The sequence below is a fragment of the Macrosteles quadrilineatus genome, unplaced genomic scaffold (assembly GCF_028750875.1).
Source record: "Macrosteles quadrilineatus isolate MER2022 unplaced genomic scaffold, UCM_ALF_1.0 Scaffold_7__1_contigs__length_78375512, whole genome shotgun sequence".
Lineage (NCBI taxonomy): Eukaryota > Metazoa > Arthropoda > Insecta > Hemiptera > Cicadellidae > Macrosteles > Macrosteles quadrilineatus.
In genome coordinates, this window is record NW_026542600.1 from 59889927 (window position 1) to 59910069 (window position 20143).

General features: G+C 34.0%; 1 protein-coding gene across 1 annotated transcript in view; it reads left to right on the forward strand.

Moving 5' to 3' along the window:
* The window catches only part of LOC128998500 (unconventional myosin-Ib-like), a 90681-nt gene that overhangs the window by 63320 nt on the left and 7218 nt on the right, over window positions 1-20143 (forward strand). Inside the window, exons 16-23 of the mRNA XM_054424660.1 lie at window positions 274-490; window positions 1377-1526; window positions 5205-5264; window positions 10061-10147; window positions 12051-12188; window positions 14788-14894; window positions 18449-18584; window positions 19533-19685. Of these exons, the coding sequence (XP_054280635.1) occupies window positions 274-490; window positions 1377-1526; window positions 5205-5264; window positions 10061-10147; window positions 12051-12188; window positions 14788-14894; window positions 18449-18584; window positions 19533-19685 (1048 nt within the window). The remainder of the gene's footprint in view (window positions 1-273; window positions 491-1376; window positions 1527-5204; window positions 5265-10060; window positions 10148-12050; window positions 12189-14787; window positions 14895-18448; window positions 18585-19532; window positions 19686-20143) is intronic.

The window sequence follows — 20143 nt, forward strand, 5'->3', positions numbered from 1 at the left end:
TAGTTGATAAACATGGGAAAAAAGTTGTGTCTGTGGCTTTGTGATTGTGAAGCAATTTTTTTAGTGTCCTCATTTTTCATAGTACAGTCCCTGCCAAATTCGGCAGCTGGGAAAATGACTGTAACTAACCCACTTGTGTGATAAGTTGGTGCCATAAAAACACAGTAGTATTCAGCAGCAAAATTTGGGAGCTAGGCAAACATTTCTTTACAAAATGTAAACAAAAATCACTTTCTTGTAGTATTTCAAAGTCTGATTTGTTGTTTGTGGCAGACTTCTGGAGACAGTTCGGTTGAGAAGATGTGGGTTCTGCTTCCGCCTGACCTACACCCAGTTCCTGACCAGGTATAAGATGCTCTCCTTGCAGACATGGCCCTGCTGGGTAGGCACTCCAGTTGAAGGGGTGTCCTACCTTCTGAGAGACCTCCCCATCCCTCCTGCCGAGTTTGCCTTTGGACGCAGCAAGATATTTGTCCGTAGTCCTAGATCTGTAAGTGTCTGTTTTAGATTTATATTTGATCAATTTTAAACATTAAGATCCAATTAAAACTGTAACACCTAAATGAACTTTATTTCCTTTGCTGATACGGTACCTATTATTGTGTAGTCACCATTACAAGACCTATGTGACGATAATTTTCAATTTGAATTTTTATGTCCCTAGACACCATAAGCCCCTTTTGATGGTATTTATATATGCCTGACTCAAGTAAAAGCTATCCAATTAAGAATATTTTTTCGACCAACATCTGTTTTATTACAAAAAATGTAAATATTGATCACTATTTAATTTCAGAAAGAGAAAACATATTTTGTTTATTACATTATTGTCTATTTATTATTGATGTATCAAACAATTCATAATTTAGTTTGTTATTTATTTCCTTTTTTATCATGTAATTACTTGTTTATAGACATATTTTTATGAATCTTCATTTTAGTTTATTAATAAATAAAATTGATTATTTTGGGATTGATTATACTGGGACTGTTATAGGACTGTTATAGAATCAGGTCCTCTTCAGCCTTGATGTACCTTTGCCCCTTTATCTTGCAAGCGACAAATTGAGTCAATGTTATTTTTATTAGACAAGGATCTAAGTGATATTTTTTTTATAGGAAGCCACTAGATATTCCCTTATTTGTAGGTATATACTGTTGGTGGTATTTGCATCAAAAGGGGGATAGCAAATTATAAGTTAAGTTGCAAGTTTAAACAACACTCCGAGTTAAAGTTGTATATTCCACTATCCTTGTACAACTTTAATGTGGTGAATAGAGAATGTTTTGTAGTTGCATTAGTCTTAATTGAAAATTCTATTGAACCAGGTTTTTTATTACATTTGAACATAAATAAAGCAGATTACAATTTATAGGTATTTGAACTAGAAGAATTCAGAAGAGAAAGATTAGAAGACCTAGCAACACTTATTCAAAAGATCTGGAGAGGGTATAGAGAAAGAAAGCATTTTTTAAGAAAAAAGAGAAGTCAAATCATCATTGCAGCTGCTTGGAGAAGTTGGAGGGTAAATTCACTAAATTGTATAGTTTATAACACCTTGTTCTTCTAATTTATAGTTTAGTAGAAAACGTTTATAAAAGTAGTCATTGTGTTCTGTCAAATTGGATTTTTTCAGTTAATTATTATAATTTGTATTAACACCACCATATGTGGCAATGTTTTCTAGGGTGAATCCATTATAATTATTTATTTTATTTGAGTACCCAATTCCTAATAAAATGGTTTGTTTACTCTATCATTGGCCAACTTTGCCAATATTCACAAGTACGCCAAATGGACTTTTGAAAAATGGAACAGATGTTAAAAATGCATGTTTTCCTTTCTTTTTGCATAAAATTCTTGTTTTCATTTTGTGTTGATTTGATTTTTATAAATTTGAGGTAACCATGATCTTGCAGGGTGTACAATTATTATTTTTTGACAATTATTATTAACTGATGAAATTAGAATCAGTAACTAATAAGTTTATAGAAATCTGTTTTGAAATTAGAAATTTTGTTGGATTATTCATATTATGTTTTAAGTGGAAATAATTCCCTAAGTGGCGAAACTTTGCACATGTGTAGTACCCAGTAACAACATATCAAAAATCAACATTCATGTATGCTGTGCTACAAAATGCCATCTTGGAAAATGGGATCCGATTTTCACTTTTTTGCCCATATTTCACTTAACCATTGGAAATATAGAAATATTGTTCTAACAGAAGTTAAAAACCACAAAAATACATCTTTTACTCATTTACATATTTGCCCTACCTCTAAAGGTTATTGAGATAAATTAAAATTAATATTATTAAAAAAAAACAATAAATTTGTTTGATATATATAGAGGGATATGTCCGTGAACACGATAACTCAAGTAATTTTTGTCCTATTTTGATGAAATTGGGCTTGAAGCTGTACGGCGGGATAACCTTGAATGTGTTCACGAACCACCATGATCGGATCATGGCAACAGGATTTTATGGAGGCTTTTATGGGGTAAAAGTTGGTTTATTTTTATTTTTAACCCTCAAAACACAAAATTTCCCAATTTCTAGACCATTTTGAAGCGCTTAAGAAAACAAATGATTTGGTATTAAAGTTGTTTGTACGCTTATTGGTTACGGAGAAAATTCAAGCAGTTGTAAATTTAAAATCCCTATGTTATTCTTAAGGTCCAATTCCTATCCTGTGACTGTTACGACTCTAATCGCGCGGCTGAAAAAATTGACTGCTTCAATGCAAAGTAAATGCAACACATTCTTATCGAGCGTCTACAGCCATTTTATACATACGGAGTTTGAGGTGTGTACCTTCATAGATGATTTAAAGTTGATGGAACTGGTTCGTCACCACCCATACATTTTCAACCCTAAGCACCCTCAATACTTGAAGAAGATGTCTCTGAATGAGAATACTCTGAAACCCCTCTTTTCACCGTACTATGAAAAATGGATTAGGTTGTTCATTGATTTTTTACCATTCACATTAATATTTCCTTTTCCTCCTCTTTTCCAAGTAATATATTCGCTGCCAACTGTGCTTATTCCATACGGTCAAGAGTGCAATTGCACTTGTCACTAGTCGTGGGAGTCGCAGCATAGGAATTGGACCTTTGTGGAGAATATTGTAAACTGTTGCAGTTTGCTTTTTTATGAACAAATATTGATCAAACTTGGTAAATTTATTTAATTTATATTAAGCCATTAATATTCTATTAAAAATAAACTTTATTGCCCTTTCTGTGGCAGCAAACCTAGGTATTCGTTAAACCTAATGTAATTTAAAAAGATTTAATTGAAAATCAAAACAGGCAAATGGAAATTTGCTTAGGCTGCAGGTTTACTGCGGTGGGGTATTTTACAATAGCTATGTATATTTTTAATGTATACATTTCAACATTTCATATATAAACCTTGCTGTTAAGGGGATTTTCTTGTAGCAGGGCCGCTGCAATAGAATATTTGTTTGAAAAAAAATTTAACCGTCAGAAATCAAACAAAATTAATGTTTTTTAAAATATTAATTTCAATTAATCTCAATAACCAGTAGAGATAGGACAAATATGTAAATAATTAAAAGATGTATTTTGGTGTGTTCTTTAAATTTTATTTGAAGAAGATTTCTGTATTTCCAACGGTTAGTGAAAAAAGTGAAAAAGTGAAAATTACTAGTAGCACAGCATGCACGAATGTTGATTTTTGATATACTAGTACTACACATGTGCTAAGTTTCACCACTTAGAAAATTATTTCCAGGTAGAGGGGTATTTTTACCTAAAATGACTGGACTAATACTAAAGAAACTCATTTTACTCACTTTTCAATTAATAATGTACATACAGCCTTATCGCAAAAAATAATAATTTTATAACGCATCTACATGAAAATAGCAACCGTTGGCTAAGTATATTTTTTACTTATTCAATGCATTAACAATAATACTACAGGTGTATCTCCTTTGCCTTAAACTATTTTACATTTTTATTTTGATGTTTTGGATAGTGGTTATTGAGGATTTTAAACTTCAAACAACTTAATATTTCCTGGATGCTAGTTTTAGAACATTAGATAGACAAATTTATAGAATTTGTTCTTTAAATTATTAATAAAGGAAGCGTCAAAATGATCTGACGGTTTCTTTGCCACCCTGCCGAGCAAGTGAGTGGCAGAGGGTGGTGGGAATAGGGGTGTTCCAAAGCCTACTTGCAGACATTTTAGTATCCATAGAGCTGTGGACAGCTGAGCACTATGCATTTGTAGTGGAAGTGTTTTTTTTGCATTTCCTGTGTAGCTGTTCAGTGGCAGTTCTGTAGACGTTTTAATATGAGTCCAAGGGGAAAAGTCCCAACTCGAAACACCATTTTGCTGTGGGTGGGTAACTTCAGAGCTACTAGTTTAGCATCGAATAAAAGTCAACAGGCCGTCCAAGGTCAGCCTGGACGCCAGAGAACTCGAGGGAATGAAAGCAGCTGTGGAAGATAGTCTGCAGCGGCCTGCACGTAAATAAGCTGCAGCTCTGCACATGGGTGGCTGCTCGGTAGAGGAGAATTACGATATGACCTGCACTTTCATTCATACAAAATGGCAATCGCGCAACAGTTAAAGTGCAAAGCTAATCTCATTTTCAGAACAAGTGATTGGTTTGCTTACCCGTGAAAAAATTGTCATTATTAACGACGAATCACACTTTCAACCACACCATACAGTCTTCCTCACACTCTTGACGTTCTCTGGTGTCCGGGCTGACCTTGGATGGCCTGTTGATTTTAGTTTCAATGCTGAACTAGTAGCTATAAAGCTACGCACCCACAGCGAAATCGAGTTGGGAATTTTTGTCTTTGACCCACATTGAAACGTCGACATAGGAATTGCGACTTTTAAAAACCCTTCCACTACAAATACATGGTGCTCAGCCGTCCACAGCTCCAAGGCTACTAAAAATGTCCACACGTTGGCTTTGTAACGCCCTTATTCCCACCATCCTCCGCCACTCACTTGCTCGACAGGGCAGCAAAGAAAACCATAAGGTCATTTTGCCGCTCCCTGTATATTACCTAAAATAAAATGCTATGATGATGTTATTGTAGTTATCTTTAGTATCAATGAATGTTTTATATTTATTTATATGTTCCATTGATAGTTTGACGACTTCAGTTATATGTTTATGTTTCTGCATGGTTTGTTTGTTGCATGAAGGAATGTCGGTTTGGTGTACCTTTTCAAGGAAGACGGCACTTGTGGTGTCTTTACCGTGTGGTAAGTATCTTACATCCAAGGGCATCTTTTGTGTTTTTAAAAATTTCAATTTCAATTTAAATGATTTACGCTTATTTGCAGTTACCAATCAGATCCATAAAATACTAACTCAATCCATCAATTAATGATCTTAACTTAAACAATGTGCTTTATTACATTGATACATTTCATAAGTATGCTAGCATCCTTGTATTATCGGACCTTTGACAAATTTGTATCCATCCTGTCATAGCCTCAAAATGAAAAAATAGAATCATATTTAAAAACTAAAATCCCCCACTACAGCACACCTGCAGACAAAGCGAATATCCATTAGCCTGATTGGGTTTCATTCAAACACTTCCTGAAATATGTAAGACTCATTTCTTATTCAATTAATATTAGGTTAAACAAATACATTTGTTTGATGCCACTGGGAAATTGTCAAAAGTGTGATTTTAAGACGTTAATAACTTAAGATGAAATATATAAACTTGCCTAATTTTATCACACTATAAATAAACAAACTACAACAGTTATTCTCCATAAGAATAACATGGGAATTTTATATTTACAGTTTTATGGAATTTTCTTCGTAAACATCAAACATACAACAACGCTTCAATATACTAAATTATTTGTTTCTTTTAAGATCTACAAAAGAATTTGGAACACAATTGTAAAATGTTATGTTTTTTGTATGAAAAGTGGGAATACTATATACCCCATTAAGCCCCGTTACCATAGTATGAATATATTTTTGGCCACTGGGGACATAAAAACAAAAAAGTAAATCGGTCCCAGGTCCAGGTCTTAGCACAAGACCTACGGTAAAAGCTTATTTCCTATATGGGAAATTTCTCTTAAGTCAGCAAAAGTTTAGCATTAAAGCTTTTGAAATTGTTTGCTAGCTTCGAGGATATAGAAGAATAAACATAAACATATTTACCAATCTCCTTTTAACCCTCCGAGTGTCCCTAGTTTTGGCCTTAATGTTTGCCTATTTTTTGCGCATTTGCAAGGTGTTATTAAAACGGATCTGAGAAGCTTAAAAACAATGTTAATTATACTGTTCTATATACCATTTTGTTAGGAAAATCATGGGCTTCAATATTATACATAAAACATAAGGAACATTTGTTTAAAAAAAAATTTTTAGGTAAAAAAAAAATATTTTGGAAAATTTTCTAAAAAAAATAAGTTCGCGCTCAATGAAATTGTATAAATTATAGGCCTATAAATATTTGAAAATAGCCACTTTGTTCTAAATTTTATGAGGATTACAAATATATAATAATTAAGGAAGTAGATTTGCAAATAAATAAGTTATGGGCAAAAAACAGATTTCAGTACATAGCGTTTAGCTAAGAATGCATAGCCTAACCATAGCTAGGAATCTGGCTGATAATTTACATCAATATCACTACCTATTTCTTCAGGATCATCAACCAGCCCTTCAAAATCACTTAAATCTTCTTAAAATGCACCACGTATATCACTACTTTTGATTTTTAACACTAAAACAATGATAAACGTAATAAAACACATCAGTCACCGATGTGAAATAACCAAGATGTCGGACGTCATCTGTCTGCTACAATTATGATCGGCAAGCGCTTAGAGACAGACCAAGCGCTTAGAGACAGACCGAGGGAGAAAGCTTAGAATGTACGGAATAAAACGATACCTAACTCGATCCAGTTCAATCCGATTTTGTCAGTCATAGAGCTTTCGCCGTAAACAGTGTTTGTGTGTCGAAAAATCGACACAAAACACTACACAAAGTGTGTTATGTGTCGATTTTTCGACAAATAACACTCGGAGGGTTAATACTCTGTTACCAATTTTGTTTTCTTTACAATAATTTTGATTTCACATCACATAACATTTCTAGGTAGGTGATTTGTCATGAAGTATAATATACCTATCTATCTCTCTATAAATTTAATAGACCATTATAAATTTTGTGATAATTGTTTTGAAGCTGATAGTAACCAATCGCCATGTTCAAGGTGACGTTAATTAGGTCGTGGCACGTAGATTTGCCACCAGATAAAAAAATTTTATTACTATCAGGGCCCTTCCCCAGTGGCCTTCCAAGTTCCCATGTTATACTTATGGAGAAAAGGTTTGTTTACATTTGAACACATGAATACTTTGAAATGTACACTGTTGTTTGGATAGTATTTAAATTTGATTGTATGGAAAGTTGGAAACATGTTAAAACAAAAACATACTATCAATCAATCAATCAATCAATTATTTAAGATGGGGACGCCACTATGTGCGTATTTTAACTCAAATATGAGTGAAGGATGAGTGGCGCGATCTTGTAGTCTTGTTAGTGACTAAGGCCGACATGTTCCTTAGACACAGCTGTTAATTAACCCATTGGGGAAGGAATTAATGCGCTACCTGCAGCACCCTCTGGTGGCAAATAATTTTACCGAATTTGTAAACTTTTACTCTAACTGCTATAGAAAGAAAACCTTAGGTAATAAATTAATAATTCTTTCACCATTTTGTTCACAGTAAAATTGTCTACAGAAAAGTGGTAATTGGATAGTCAAAGTTCTAAACTAAAAAAATATATATATATAAAGATTATAAAAATAAAAATGTTAAAAACAATATTTTGAAAGTAAACTTGATATACAAATTCCAAGATTAATCCAGACACCAAATAACACTACTATTATAAAGTTCAATCGATTCCCTACGTAGAAAAATTAAAAGTTGTGAACTTTTATAAGTAATAACATTTTTTTTTATTGTTTGTTTACCGTACCGCAGCTGATTTTTGGTGATTGTGGTTTCCATGGCAACACAAAATTGTTTGTTATTCGCTAAAATAAATGAGTAAATACACAAATCAAGAAGCAATATATTTATAAACATTATAATAGTAAGAAGAAACAAAAAGGGCGAAAAATAATAATAACTAAATAAAAAATGGCGCTGCCTAGCGGTGACACGAGCGGCTCTCGTAAGTCGGCCGCCGGGCCTGCAGCGGCCGTACGAGTAACGCTCGTAAGTCGGCGCCAATGGGTTAATAGCCCATACAGCTTATGGCAACTAAGGGACCTACAGTTTATTGTGGAATCCGAACTACATTTTTTCCTCATAATTAACGAATTGGTCTAATTATTAGGATAGTACTGCGGATAGTCGTAGGACTCACTAGTGTGGACGTTAATCCACACCAGGGAGCATCGCATCCACAGTGCATCCCTATAAATATCCACAATTCGTGACCTCCTAGTAGCTGGATTACAGGACGACGCCACCCGTCCCAGTCTCTAAATTTGCTATAAAGCTTTATTAAATTAGTTATAATACATACTATAGTAATAGTATAGTAAATAGTAGTACAGTCCAACCTCAGTATAACGAATCTGAAGGGACCGAACTGAATATTCGTTATATCAAGGATTTCGTTAAAATGAGGTTCGTTATATAGAGGTTATGTTTGCAGGAATTTCGCTAAGTCGAGGTTCAGAACCAGCGTCGGTCAATATAGGCCGGGATTTGACCTCATTAAAACACAATTAAAGTAGCATAGGCTACAATACTTAACAGTACAGTGTTCATTGTACAGTAGAACCTTCTGTATCCGATAGTCAATGGTAGAACCTAAATTATCCGGCATAATAAAGGTGAGGGATCTTGAATATTGCGCAATCATGACAATGGCATTGACCTTGGTACAGGTTAAAAACTGTAAGTTTAAAATTACAGCTTGTTCTAACCCTCCTCCTAGCCAAACACTACATTGCGTGGTCATAAACCATGTAAAAAACAAAACAAAACAGTAAAAAGTTTTGTAAGCTACTGACTGCTCCGTGATAGGCCGGTAGGCTACTTACAGTACAGTACTGATTTATCACAACAGAGGAATGTCAATAATAATCATTAACTATAGCATTGGTGTTTGCTAGTTGAAACAAATCGTATTGAAAACAATAAATTATTAGATAAGTCATTATAAAAGTGCATATTCATAGCCAACTTAAGAAAAATAAAAACACTCTTAAATTAAGGAATGTTAAAATAACGATGTTGCTATTCTTTCTCTTTGCTTTTGTTTTTATATTATTTCTTAGATTTCTCTTTATCCAAAAATTGTACAATTCACCATATTTACTTATCACCCAATCACAGCTTACTACAGATTACGTCGTCATCAGTGAATGAAATCAGTTCTCAGTTGCAACATTGCGTGCTCAGCGACAGCAGACAGAGAGATGTGTAAAACGGAGCAGACGAATGTTAGCGCAAGCGATGACGTCACCTTTCCATTTAATGTGATAAAGAAACAGATTTTCCAAAAACAATACTGGGGTGGGAGATTTGTTATATCAAGACGTAGACAATTCGTTATGCAGAGGTTAAATTCGTAATGTAGAGGCTCTGACAATGATAAATTCGTTATATTGAGGTGTCTTATTTTAGCCGAAATCACAAAAAATTTGTTAAATCAAGGTCGTTGTTATGGTTTGTTTGTTATTAAGAGGTAAAATATACATAGTCTCTTATGGAGAGTTCTAGGGGATTAAAAAAAAATTGTTATATCAAGGAATTCGTTATATTGAGGTTCGTTACATCAAGGTTAGACTGTAGTAAAAGATTTACTCTATTTATTGTGTTTTTAAGTCCTGTGATTTACTACAACACTATTACAGGATACTTTTTTTAATAGCCTATGTGGAGGATATCAATGTCTAACGAACAATTATTTTTTATCAAGTTTCATCATATTGAATAACTAATTTACTTTATTTAAGCTTGTTGCAATTAACATACTAATTGTTTTGCAGGCAAGAGAAGAGTATCGAATCCTCAAAAGAAGAAAACAGATAGAATGGGCTGTTGGAGTTATCCAAAGGCATTTCATCATGTGGAAAGTGAGTTATCTAATTTAGGTTACCAACCCGTTGACGTCGAGTCACGTGTTCAGATTTTGCAGCGAATTACTTGAATTGCTAACCCGCTGGCCTTAGGCGGTGCGGGGCCCTGTGCAAACATTCAGAGCGGGGGCCTCTTACTACTGAAAAGCACTCCCCCCCATTCCCCATACTTTTGCTCAGGCTCATAGGATGATTTTTTTGTGATATATTTACATACTAATCTTGGTATGGTATGTTTTATATTTATATGCCTCAGGCTGTATATTATAAGACATAGCATGAGTAGCTTTGGGTTAATGGGTAAAAACGTTATAACGTTAGTGCTTAACCTTGAATTTAATATTTTAGAACGTACTAGTATAACAATCAGAATCTGTTCGCTCCGTTATTTACTTAAATCAGTTATTTTAAATCCGGATTAAATTTACAATTGAGTTTTTCAGCATAGTTTTTCATAACAACACGGGTAACGGACCAGTTAGGTTCAAGGATTGAGATAGAATAAGTAAAACTAGTGCACCTGTTGCTTGAATTCGAGCAATTGCAAAGTATTACGAGCATTATTTCAAAACGAATAACAGTCATAATTTCCAATTACCGTACTTAAAAGAGTCAACTCAAAGATAATGTAATCAATCACTCCACTCAGTTATCAAAACTGAAAATGCTCTTGGGTGTATCATATGTTTACTATTAACGGCTGTAATTAATACAAATTATTCGTCCGTTTAAGTAAACAAAATCTTTTATCCATAAGAAATACATTGGGATTTTGATGGCCTGTGGGGCAAAGCCCGAGGACTTTTATTGCTGGAGTTGGTGAAAGGGGGCATCTACACAAACAATACTTCATTTTGACACATCGTTTGTAAAAATCCGTCCATTATTAACGGAGGTGTAGTGTTTCCTAGAAATCGCATTCACGCATTATATATAAGGATTCAAAAATTGTTATGATTCAAACTTCAACTAATTCGAAGCTCTTCAGGCTAATTTAGTTGTTGAGTGGTGCAATTAGCGTTCGAAGCTCTTCAGGCTAATTTAATTGTTGAGTGGTGCAATTAGCGTTTGTTACAATGTTACGTTGCATCACTGTAAGTGGCAATGAGAGGTTATAAACAAATACATAACCTCTCTTAAAAGTCATGAGTAGTGATTTTTAGTAGTTAAAACACTGTCGTAGGTAAAGTAGTGTATGCAACTCGCGTAGATAGTGTTTACGCAATCGTTGCGTAAACTACTATAAATTGTGAATTTCAAATTTTAATTCTTTAACTTGAAACTTTTACTTGTCTGATTAAGTTTACAAGAGATACAGGTAATAATAACATGTTAATTATGCAATCAAAACTGAAATACATTTGACTCCTGACCTTACTTAATAACATGATATGTGACTAATATATTTAAACGTAAACGTAAACATATATTTTTTTTATAAACATGAAATACTCAAATAAATGAAACTCCTGACACTGACATCAAAAACATGAATGAGATTAATACTTACCCTAAAACATATTATAACATAACTTTTTTTTTTTAATCAATAAAATATATGATTTATATATTTAACAATAAACACTAAAATAAATTAAACTCCTGACACTGATATCGAAAACATGAATGAGATTAATACTTACTCTAAACATATCATAACATCACTTCTATTTTTTTTTCAAATCAATAAAATAAGAAGAATTTTGGATCTAGGAACACGTCAATCAAATCTCAAAACTGAAGCTTTTCTTAAGTATTGGTGGTTTTGAGCTTTGTATTGTTAAATAAGGCTCTTTAGAACGCATGCAAACTCAATGGCTCAGTCAGGTACATAGATATACGAGTAGGTCAATAAATTTGAATTTATGTGTTTATTGTAATGTTAATGTTATCGTCACAGAGAAGGCAGATGTTGATACGACTGAGCCAACAGTTAACCCTGGAGACTGAGTCGCCTGTGTGTAGAGATTGGCCTCCCTGTCACCCTCGGCTGTCAGACACCAACATGCTGTTGTGCCGCTTGCATCACAAGTGGAGGGTAAGGGCACTAATGCTAGCAACGTGATAAGCAGCAGTAAATTAGCACAACGTAAAATCTATTGTGGAGGCTATACAAGCGGGAGTGTCATCGACTGAGCGCTGCTAGTGCGACATGACGTGCTAACACCGCGACAGAGACAACGCAGACCAGTTTACACAGCATTGTTCAAAGCACCTATTGCACAGATGTAGTCTGAGGTTTAACTCTCATAAACATTATAGATTAAGAGCTACAATTACAATTATCATTTTCGACTAAGATAGCCAAGCAACTAGTGCTGGACCACTAGGTTTAGTAAAAATATACATTTTATAAAACACTCAGAAGTAGAGACGGGCGAGATTGGATTTTTATTTTGAGACAAGACGTGGTTTTTTATTTCTCATAAAATGTTGAGACAAGACGGGATTTCCTTTTTCATACATACAGGAAATGCAAGTTCAACATTTTAACCTGAATTCGTAACATTGTTAAATACTTACTGATTTATGACAGATGACTGGTTAAATACAATAATAATAATAATAGCATTGAGTATACACGTATAAGAGTAGTATAAGAGAGAGTTGTTAGTGAGTCGGTGGCTCAGTCGGTAGCGTCGCGGACTTCGGGCCCAAGGCAGCGATGTCGTGGGTTCGGATCCTGGTCACTGCCGATAACATTTTATCAGTACAGTTCACCTTTGTACTGTACCGGCTCACTCCTTGCTTTGCTGTTAACGATCCACGCACGGGCGCTTAGTCTATGTGGACGGGCAAATGCAAGGTTAAAAGAGGCCGCCAACCTCTTTTTTTAAAAAAAAAAAAAAAAAAAAAAAAAAAAAAGAAAGAGTTGTCACATAATGCTATTAGTTGTTACCGATTTTGGCTACTTAGTTCATGCCGCTGACGCTTGGGTCTCGGTAATCTGTCGGTAGTGCAATGGGCCTCTAAGGATCTTTTAACCATTTAGAATTAAAAATGTATTATGAAACAACAAAACTAGAAACAAACAATGAATTTCATCAACAAAAATGACATTTTACAACCTACAATGATAGCAATAATAAAAACAACAAAACTGCCTTACCGACAATCCCTAGATGGAGTAGTTCGGGCTGCTGACGCTACTCTGGAACAGCGCTGTTCAGGTAACGATAACCTCCATTGAGTGGCTACTCTAGTAGGTGTATACTCAATGATAAAAGGCAAGAACGTTTAAAATCTGTTATTAAAAATCATCAATAAAAACATCAGTATAAAAAAATACAAATATTAATTAGGCATACCTTTTTTAAAATAACTCTTACGAATAGGATACATGGTGATAAGAGTTAGGATATAATAGTTTAACTTTGAAAAACACCAAATTTATCTGTCTGAAACATCAGTCTTGCTAGTTAAGTATCAAGTAACCATTTTTCTTGTGTTATTTTTAGAATGATTTTGCAGTGACTTGTTTTGGCTATTTTTAAAGTAGTAAAACATGTCTCACACAGCTTACATTTAACAAAACTTCTCATCATTTGCGATGTCAAAACAAAATATTATAAAACAATAAAAAAAAGCAATATTTACATGTAAAGAATTAATTAAATAAGAATGCCTTCGCAAAGGAAACGCAACAACAACGCGCTCCTGTATTGCGGGTATTGCAATGACTTTCTGCAGGTTTTTCAAGTTTTTTTTTTTATAATCGTCTAAAAAAAATCTCGATTAAAATCTCGTCTCGTAGAACGGGCGTTTCCAAAATTTATAATAATCCTTAACAACCCAACTGAATGGACTCCACTGTCAATCTTAAAAATAAGAAATTGTTGACTTTTAAAATACGAGGGTTGTTTTTTTTTTCAACCTCCGATAGGCTATGAACAAAAGACAAGTTCATATAAAACATTAAATTTATTACCAAAAGTTTGGTCCATTTATGGTTTCTTTTTGACATAATCACCAAAGAGATTGAGACATTTGCTATATCTGTGCACCAGCTTTTTAATACCCTCTTCAAGAAAAGTGGCCGCCAGTACATTCCAAAAAACAAAAAAATTCAAAAAAACAAAAAATGTCAAAAAAAAAATCAAGAAAAAATAAAAAAAGGACTTTAAAATTTCTAGAAATTCAGTAAACAAAGCAATAATGGTGAATCTGTGGTTTATTTAACCATCCTGTCAAACTGTTGAACCAAGTCATCTGAAACGACAGTAATGAGCTGGTTCAACAAGTTGGCAGATTGGTTAAATAAACCACAGATTCACCATTATTGATTTGTTTACTGAATTTCTAGACATTTTAAAGTCCTTTTTTTATTTTTTATTGATTTTTTTTTTGACATTTTTTTGTTTTTTGGAATGTACTGGCGGCCACTTTTCTTGAAGAGGGTATTAAAAAGCTGGTGCACAGATATAGCAAATGTCTCAATCTCTTTGGTAATTATGTCAAAAAGTAACCATAAATGGACCAAACTTTTGGTAATAAATTTAATGTTTTATATGAACTTGTCTTTTGTTCATAGCCTATCGGAGGTTGAAAAAAAAAACAACCCTCGTATTAATGTTATCTTCCTCTTTTTTGCTAAGAGATTTTAAGTTGCTTAAAAATTAATGTTTCTTTTTTTTCAGTGCCACAAGTACAGATTGAGATTCGACCAGACGGCAAGAAATAGAATGAGAGAAAAAGTAACAGCTAGCATAATTTTCAAAGAAAGAAAAGCCTCATACCCAAGAAGGTAATTGTAACTAACAACAATTCGTGTACTGGTGAAATTACCTGCTGTCAAGTGATCCTTTTGACCTTGAAAGGCGACCGGTTTCGATCCTCACGGGATCATCTTCAGGCGGACGTCGTCATCGTCTTTTCGTTCTTGCAAACACGTCGTTTTTTAAAAAACATTGAGTAAACAGTTTTTAACATTTAAAACACAAAAACACAAAACACGAAAAATGGCCGATAACTATTATGGTACCGATCGGTGGAGCGGCGGGCGACACGGAAGTTGAGTCTAGACTGACCGCTGCAAGCCGGTGTCATTGTTTACTTGTCCCCTCCCCTAATCTTTCTTATCAGGTGCACGCTTTTGTTTGTATCCATTTTCAACTATTTTTATTGCTGTGTTGAATATAATGTTAGATGCGAAAGAGAGCTTGTCGTTCAAAACATTTTGTGGGTCCTGTTTTACGGCTTTGTATATTTCGAACTCCTCAATTGTTGTCATAAATGGCCCTTTATTACATTTATGGAGTATTTCTAAATTATGTTCGATGTTACTGTAGCTGTGGTTGTAATCAATCAGATGGTTGGCATATGCTGAGGTGGATTTTTGTCTTGATTGTTTTGGCAGATGTTCCTTAAATCTGGTATTAAATGACCTTGCTGTCTGGCCTATGTAAAAACTAGGACAGTCGTTACATTTCAGTTTATATATTCTGGTTTGTTTGTTATTTTGAGGCTTATCTTTGAGAATGCTGGCTAGTTTGTTGGGTGTTTTGAAGGAGAGTGTGATGTTATTTTTGGACATTTCATTTTTAATTACAATATTTAGTGAGACTCCGTATTCCATAGAAGCATATTTTTTCCGTTCATTGGCTGGTTTTGTAGCCTTGTTTTTTGCGTGATGTCTGTGGATCATTTTGTCGATCATTTCGCTTTTATATCCGTTGGATACAGCTATAAACTTTATGACATTTATTTCATTTTGGTAATCTTCTGGGCTTAGGGGGATTGATATTAGTCTATGCACAAAGCTATGGTATGCCGCCATTTTTTGACTTATTGGGTGGTGTGACGAATTGTGAATGGTTTGGCTTGTCGTTGTTGGTTTCCTAAAGATTTTAAATTTGAGTTTGTCTTGAGATTTAGTGATGGTTAAATCAAGAAAATTAATTGAACTGTTGACTTCTTCTTCTAATGTGAACTGTATATTCCTGTGCAATGTATTGATATGCTTGCTTAAAGAGTTTAATTGCCTTTTATTACCATTGAATATAACTAATGTGTCATCAACGTAGCGTGAATATGATACAATTTTCTGCACATAGGAGTTTTGGCTAGACCATAAGTATTTGTTTTCGATGTGATGTAAAAATATTTCTGAAAGTATGCCAGAAAGGGGGGAACCCATAGCCAATCCTTTGTTCTGTACAAAGAATTCATTTTGGTAACTGAAATAGTTTTGTTTAAGTACTTCCTTTGTTAGGTTTACTAGTTCGTCAATTGATTCCCTTGTTAGTGACGAGTTCCTTACCAAATTTTCTTCTAGTACAGTTAAAGTTTCGTCGATTGGTACATTAGTATACAGGTTCACGGTGTCAAATGAAGCTAATATGTGGCTGTTCTTGAGTTGTAGGTTGGATATTTTCTCAACAAGGTCTATGGTGTTTTTTATATTGTGACTGTTTTCTAAGACCACATTATTTCTTATTAGTCTGTCTAGTTTTTTAGCTATTTTGTAGGCAGGTGAAAGGATAAAATTTACTAGAGGGCGGATAGGTGTTTCAGGTATGTGGATTTTAGGTAATCCTCTGAAAATGGGAGCTTGTGGGTTTGTTACTTTCATTGATTTAATTTCCGTTTTAGAAAGTAAGTGTGTGCTTGAATTGATGGTTTTATTAATTTGTTTAGCAAACCTTTGAGTAGGGTCGTTGTCAATATTATGGATATCATTTTCCTCAAAGAATTTGCGAACCTTATTTGAATATTCGTTGAGCGTGAGGATGACGATGGCGTTTCCCTTATCTGCTTTAGTGATTACGGCCTCGTTATCAGTTAGCTTTTTCCTTATGTGTGTCGCTACTTGTTTTAGCGTGTGGTACTTGGTCTTTTGTTTGGGCTTATTGAATTGGTTCTTCAAGGTTTTGTTAGCTTTGTTGACTACCATAACCCGTGCAATGTCTCTCGATTGTTCATTTGGGATATATTTAATTATTTAATTGTAGACTCAGTCTGTAAGAGTTCTGAGATTAGGTTACATTTTTTCGTGTTTAGAAAATTGAAATTAATTCCTTTGTTTAGAAGATCTAGTTCGTCGTCTGTGAATATTATGTCAGTTTTATTAACTACACGTGCATGGAACTTATGGTTGCATTTTATGATTTCATTGTGTAGCTGACGCTTAGCAAGATTCTCGAGTTTTTTGTGTTGTTTTGTGTTGTGCTATACTCAAACAAAATGAAGTAACAACAATTATTGATATAAGTTTGTACTGTTTACTTGTACATATTAGTAAGGACTAGAACACTGGATGTATTTTGTTGTTAATATTCCTCCAGGGACATGAATTTAATTGAAATCAGAGTGACCACTTTATTTGATTTAACATGATACCAAGCTTTGAACCTAACATAGTCTGCTTTTTTACAAAATCTATACTCTATACATATATGTATTGCTACCTGATAGATGTTTACCCATTCCCGCCTAAATACGGCGTCCGTCTTAGCGCATCAGGTTACGAATAACTAAAGACGTGCAGTGCTCGTCCTCACGCATAATGCATTATTATTATTTTGCATTATTATTAACTTACATAATTTTTCCCATTATAATAGTTAGGCCTAGTTGAAAAATTAATATAATCATGCTTAGAATAGAATTGCCCATTTATTTCACACACCATAACTTAGTACACATTTGAAAATTTGCTATATAATATTTTACGTTTTAAAATTAGTGACAAGACAGCACTATTGGCCTACACCATTTACACGGCACCACTTGTCATGACAACTAGGTTTTTCAAGGGTGAGGGGCCTCACTGGGCCTAGCTCATTGTCCTCAGTTTACTCCCAAAGACAACTGAATTTCGGGGCAATTGTGTGGGCAGTTGTTGTTGTAAACTTTTATTTTATGGCTTGATTGTTTTACTGGTGGTACGTTCTTATAAGGTAATTGTATGTTAAAATTGAGAAAACAGAATTATACAGACGATGTCTACTACTATTCTATTACTTAATGAAAAATAAAGATCTTGAATATTTCTACCCTCCATTGGAATATTGAGGTTCTTCTAACATTTGAATACTTTTTCTTACTACAGTGGACTTAGTTTAAAGCTATTCACACAAACCTCAAAGTTATAATTGAAAATGATTTGTTATTATGGAAAGGCACTCCCATCAACAAGGACTATTTTAATTTGATTTGAGCTGTTAAAAAAAAAAACAGTTTGTAACCGAGAAATGTATTATTACCGCCTGTGAAAAGGACAATTGTGCTTAAGATATAGTTAATCCTAAGCTTGGGGGATATCACAACAAATTGAGAAACTTGTATGTTATTGTCTAGTGTGGGACACCCTTTCCTTGGTGATTATGTAAGGCTGAGGCAAAATGTCCAATGGAAGAAGATATGTGTAGAGAACAATGATCAGTATGTGGTATTTGCCGACATCATCAATAAGATCACTCGATCTAGTGGGAAGGTAAGTTTTTAGTACAAAAACCTACAATACAACAATCCATAAAACCTCGTGGGAAAGCATTACAGTTTACTAGTGTTTAATTAAACTCACTAGTAATGTGACAATGCCAAGTCCTAACTCTAAAATTAAAATAATTCAACAATCATATTTTAATTTTTTTATTTCATTGCCAATAGCTGGCTGTCGCTCATTTCAAAAAAAGAGATTGGTAGGGTACCCCATGTAAAAAATTGGAAAATTTTATATTCTGGTTTTAGAAATTCAAAGCATAGATTGAAAATTCTTGACCATCACTAAAATTTACCACCATTATTTGACGACGACTATTTCATGCCTGGTTATATTTTTCAACAGCAGATTGCCAAACCTGTTCCTATGTTATGTTTGGTAGCATTGTACAGTTAACTTATTCGCCTACTTTGACAAGGTTTTCTCCTTTCCCAGGATTCTTATTGGTAACCATTAGCCATGCCATCTAAAATTCATAACCAACATGTCACTTTTCAACTATATTAAAAACCCAATATATTCCACGTTTTAGTTTGGCTGCCTTTTGTTAGAGCAACTGGAAGAGTCTGGTATTTTTGACCTGGACGCCAATTCATTTCAATTACCAATGGCAATTTGCTCTGTAAATGCTTGACTTGATTTCCTTAAGCAAGGGTTGTCAACAATCCTTGACGTGATTGTTTGTGGACCTAAATAAAGCTGTAGTTCGCCTATAAAGTATAAACAGATTTCATAAGCAAGGTACTTGATGGGGGTGAAATTAATTGTCAAATCACATTATCCCTCTGTCTATTATCTATTGTGTTCAACGTAAATTTAATAAGAGTACGTTGAAATACAATCTGAAAGTAATTAAGTGATATTTTAACTTAAATCTAACTCTTATGATCAAATTCATCATCCGCAACCGCAACTCATCGTATCATGTTTGTTTAACAGTTTGTGCCAATCCTGTTTGTGCTATCAACCAGTGCCATGTTGATTCTGGATCAGAGGACTCTGCAGGTTAAGTACCGTGTACCTGCCACCGAGATCTACAGGCTGTCCCTATCTCCCTACCTAGACGATGTTGCTGTCTTCCATGTCAAAGCTGTAAGTTTTATCTTGGCTTCAGCTCATTCTAACATATAACGATTGGTTACAAAAACTACTAAAATGACATATGACAGGTTAATAGCAAAAATAAAATATTATTCTATTTGCTTTCAGCAAGTGTTGAGAAAAATTTATCAAAACTTGTATTGACATCCTTGACAAAATTAATGTTGACATCATGAACATACATTAGAGAAAAAAAACCCATACTGTTTCATTTTACCTTTAATATCATCTTTGAGAACTCGGTGTTTCATTTCATTGCAGCAAAGAATCAAGACGTCTGTGGGGGCTTGTTATTTTTTACTATGGTGCCCTTTAAAATTCTATGCCATGCTTTGATTTATCCTTTAAGTGGATGAAATTGATGAGTGTTCTTTGAAAAAGATATATTTTGAGTATACATTTTTGTTTTGTGACTTAATGCAGAAATAGTTAAGTTGTAAATCTAAAAT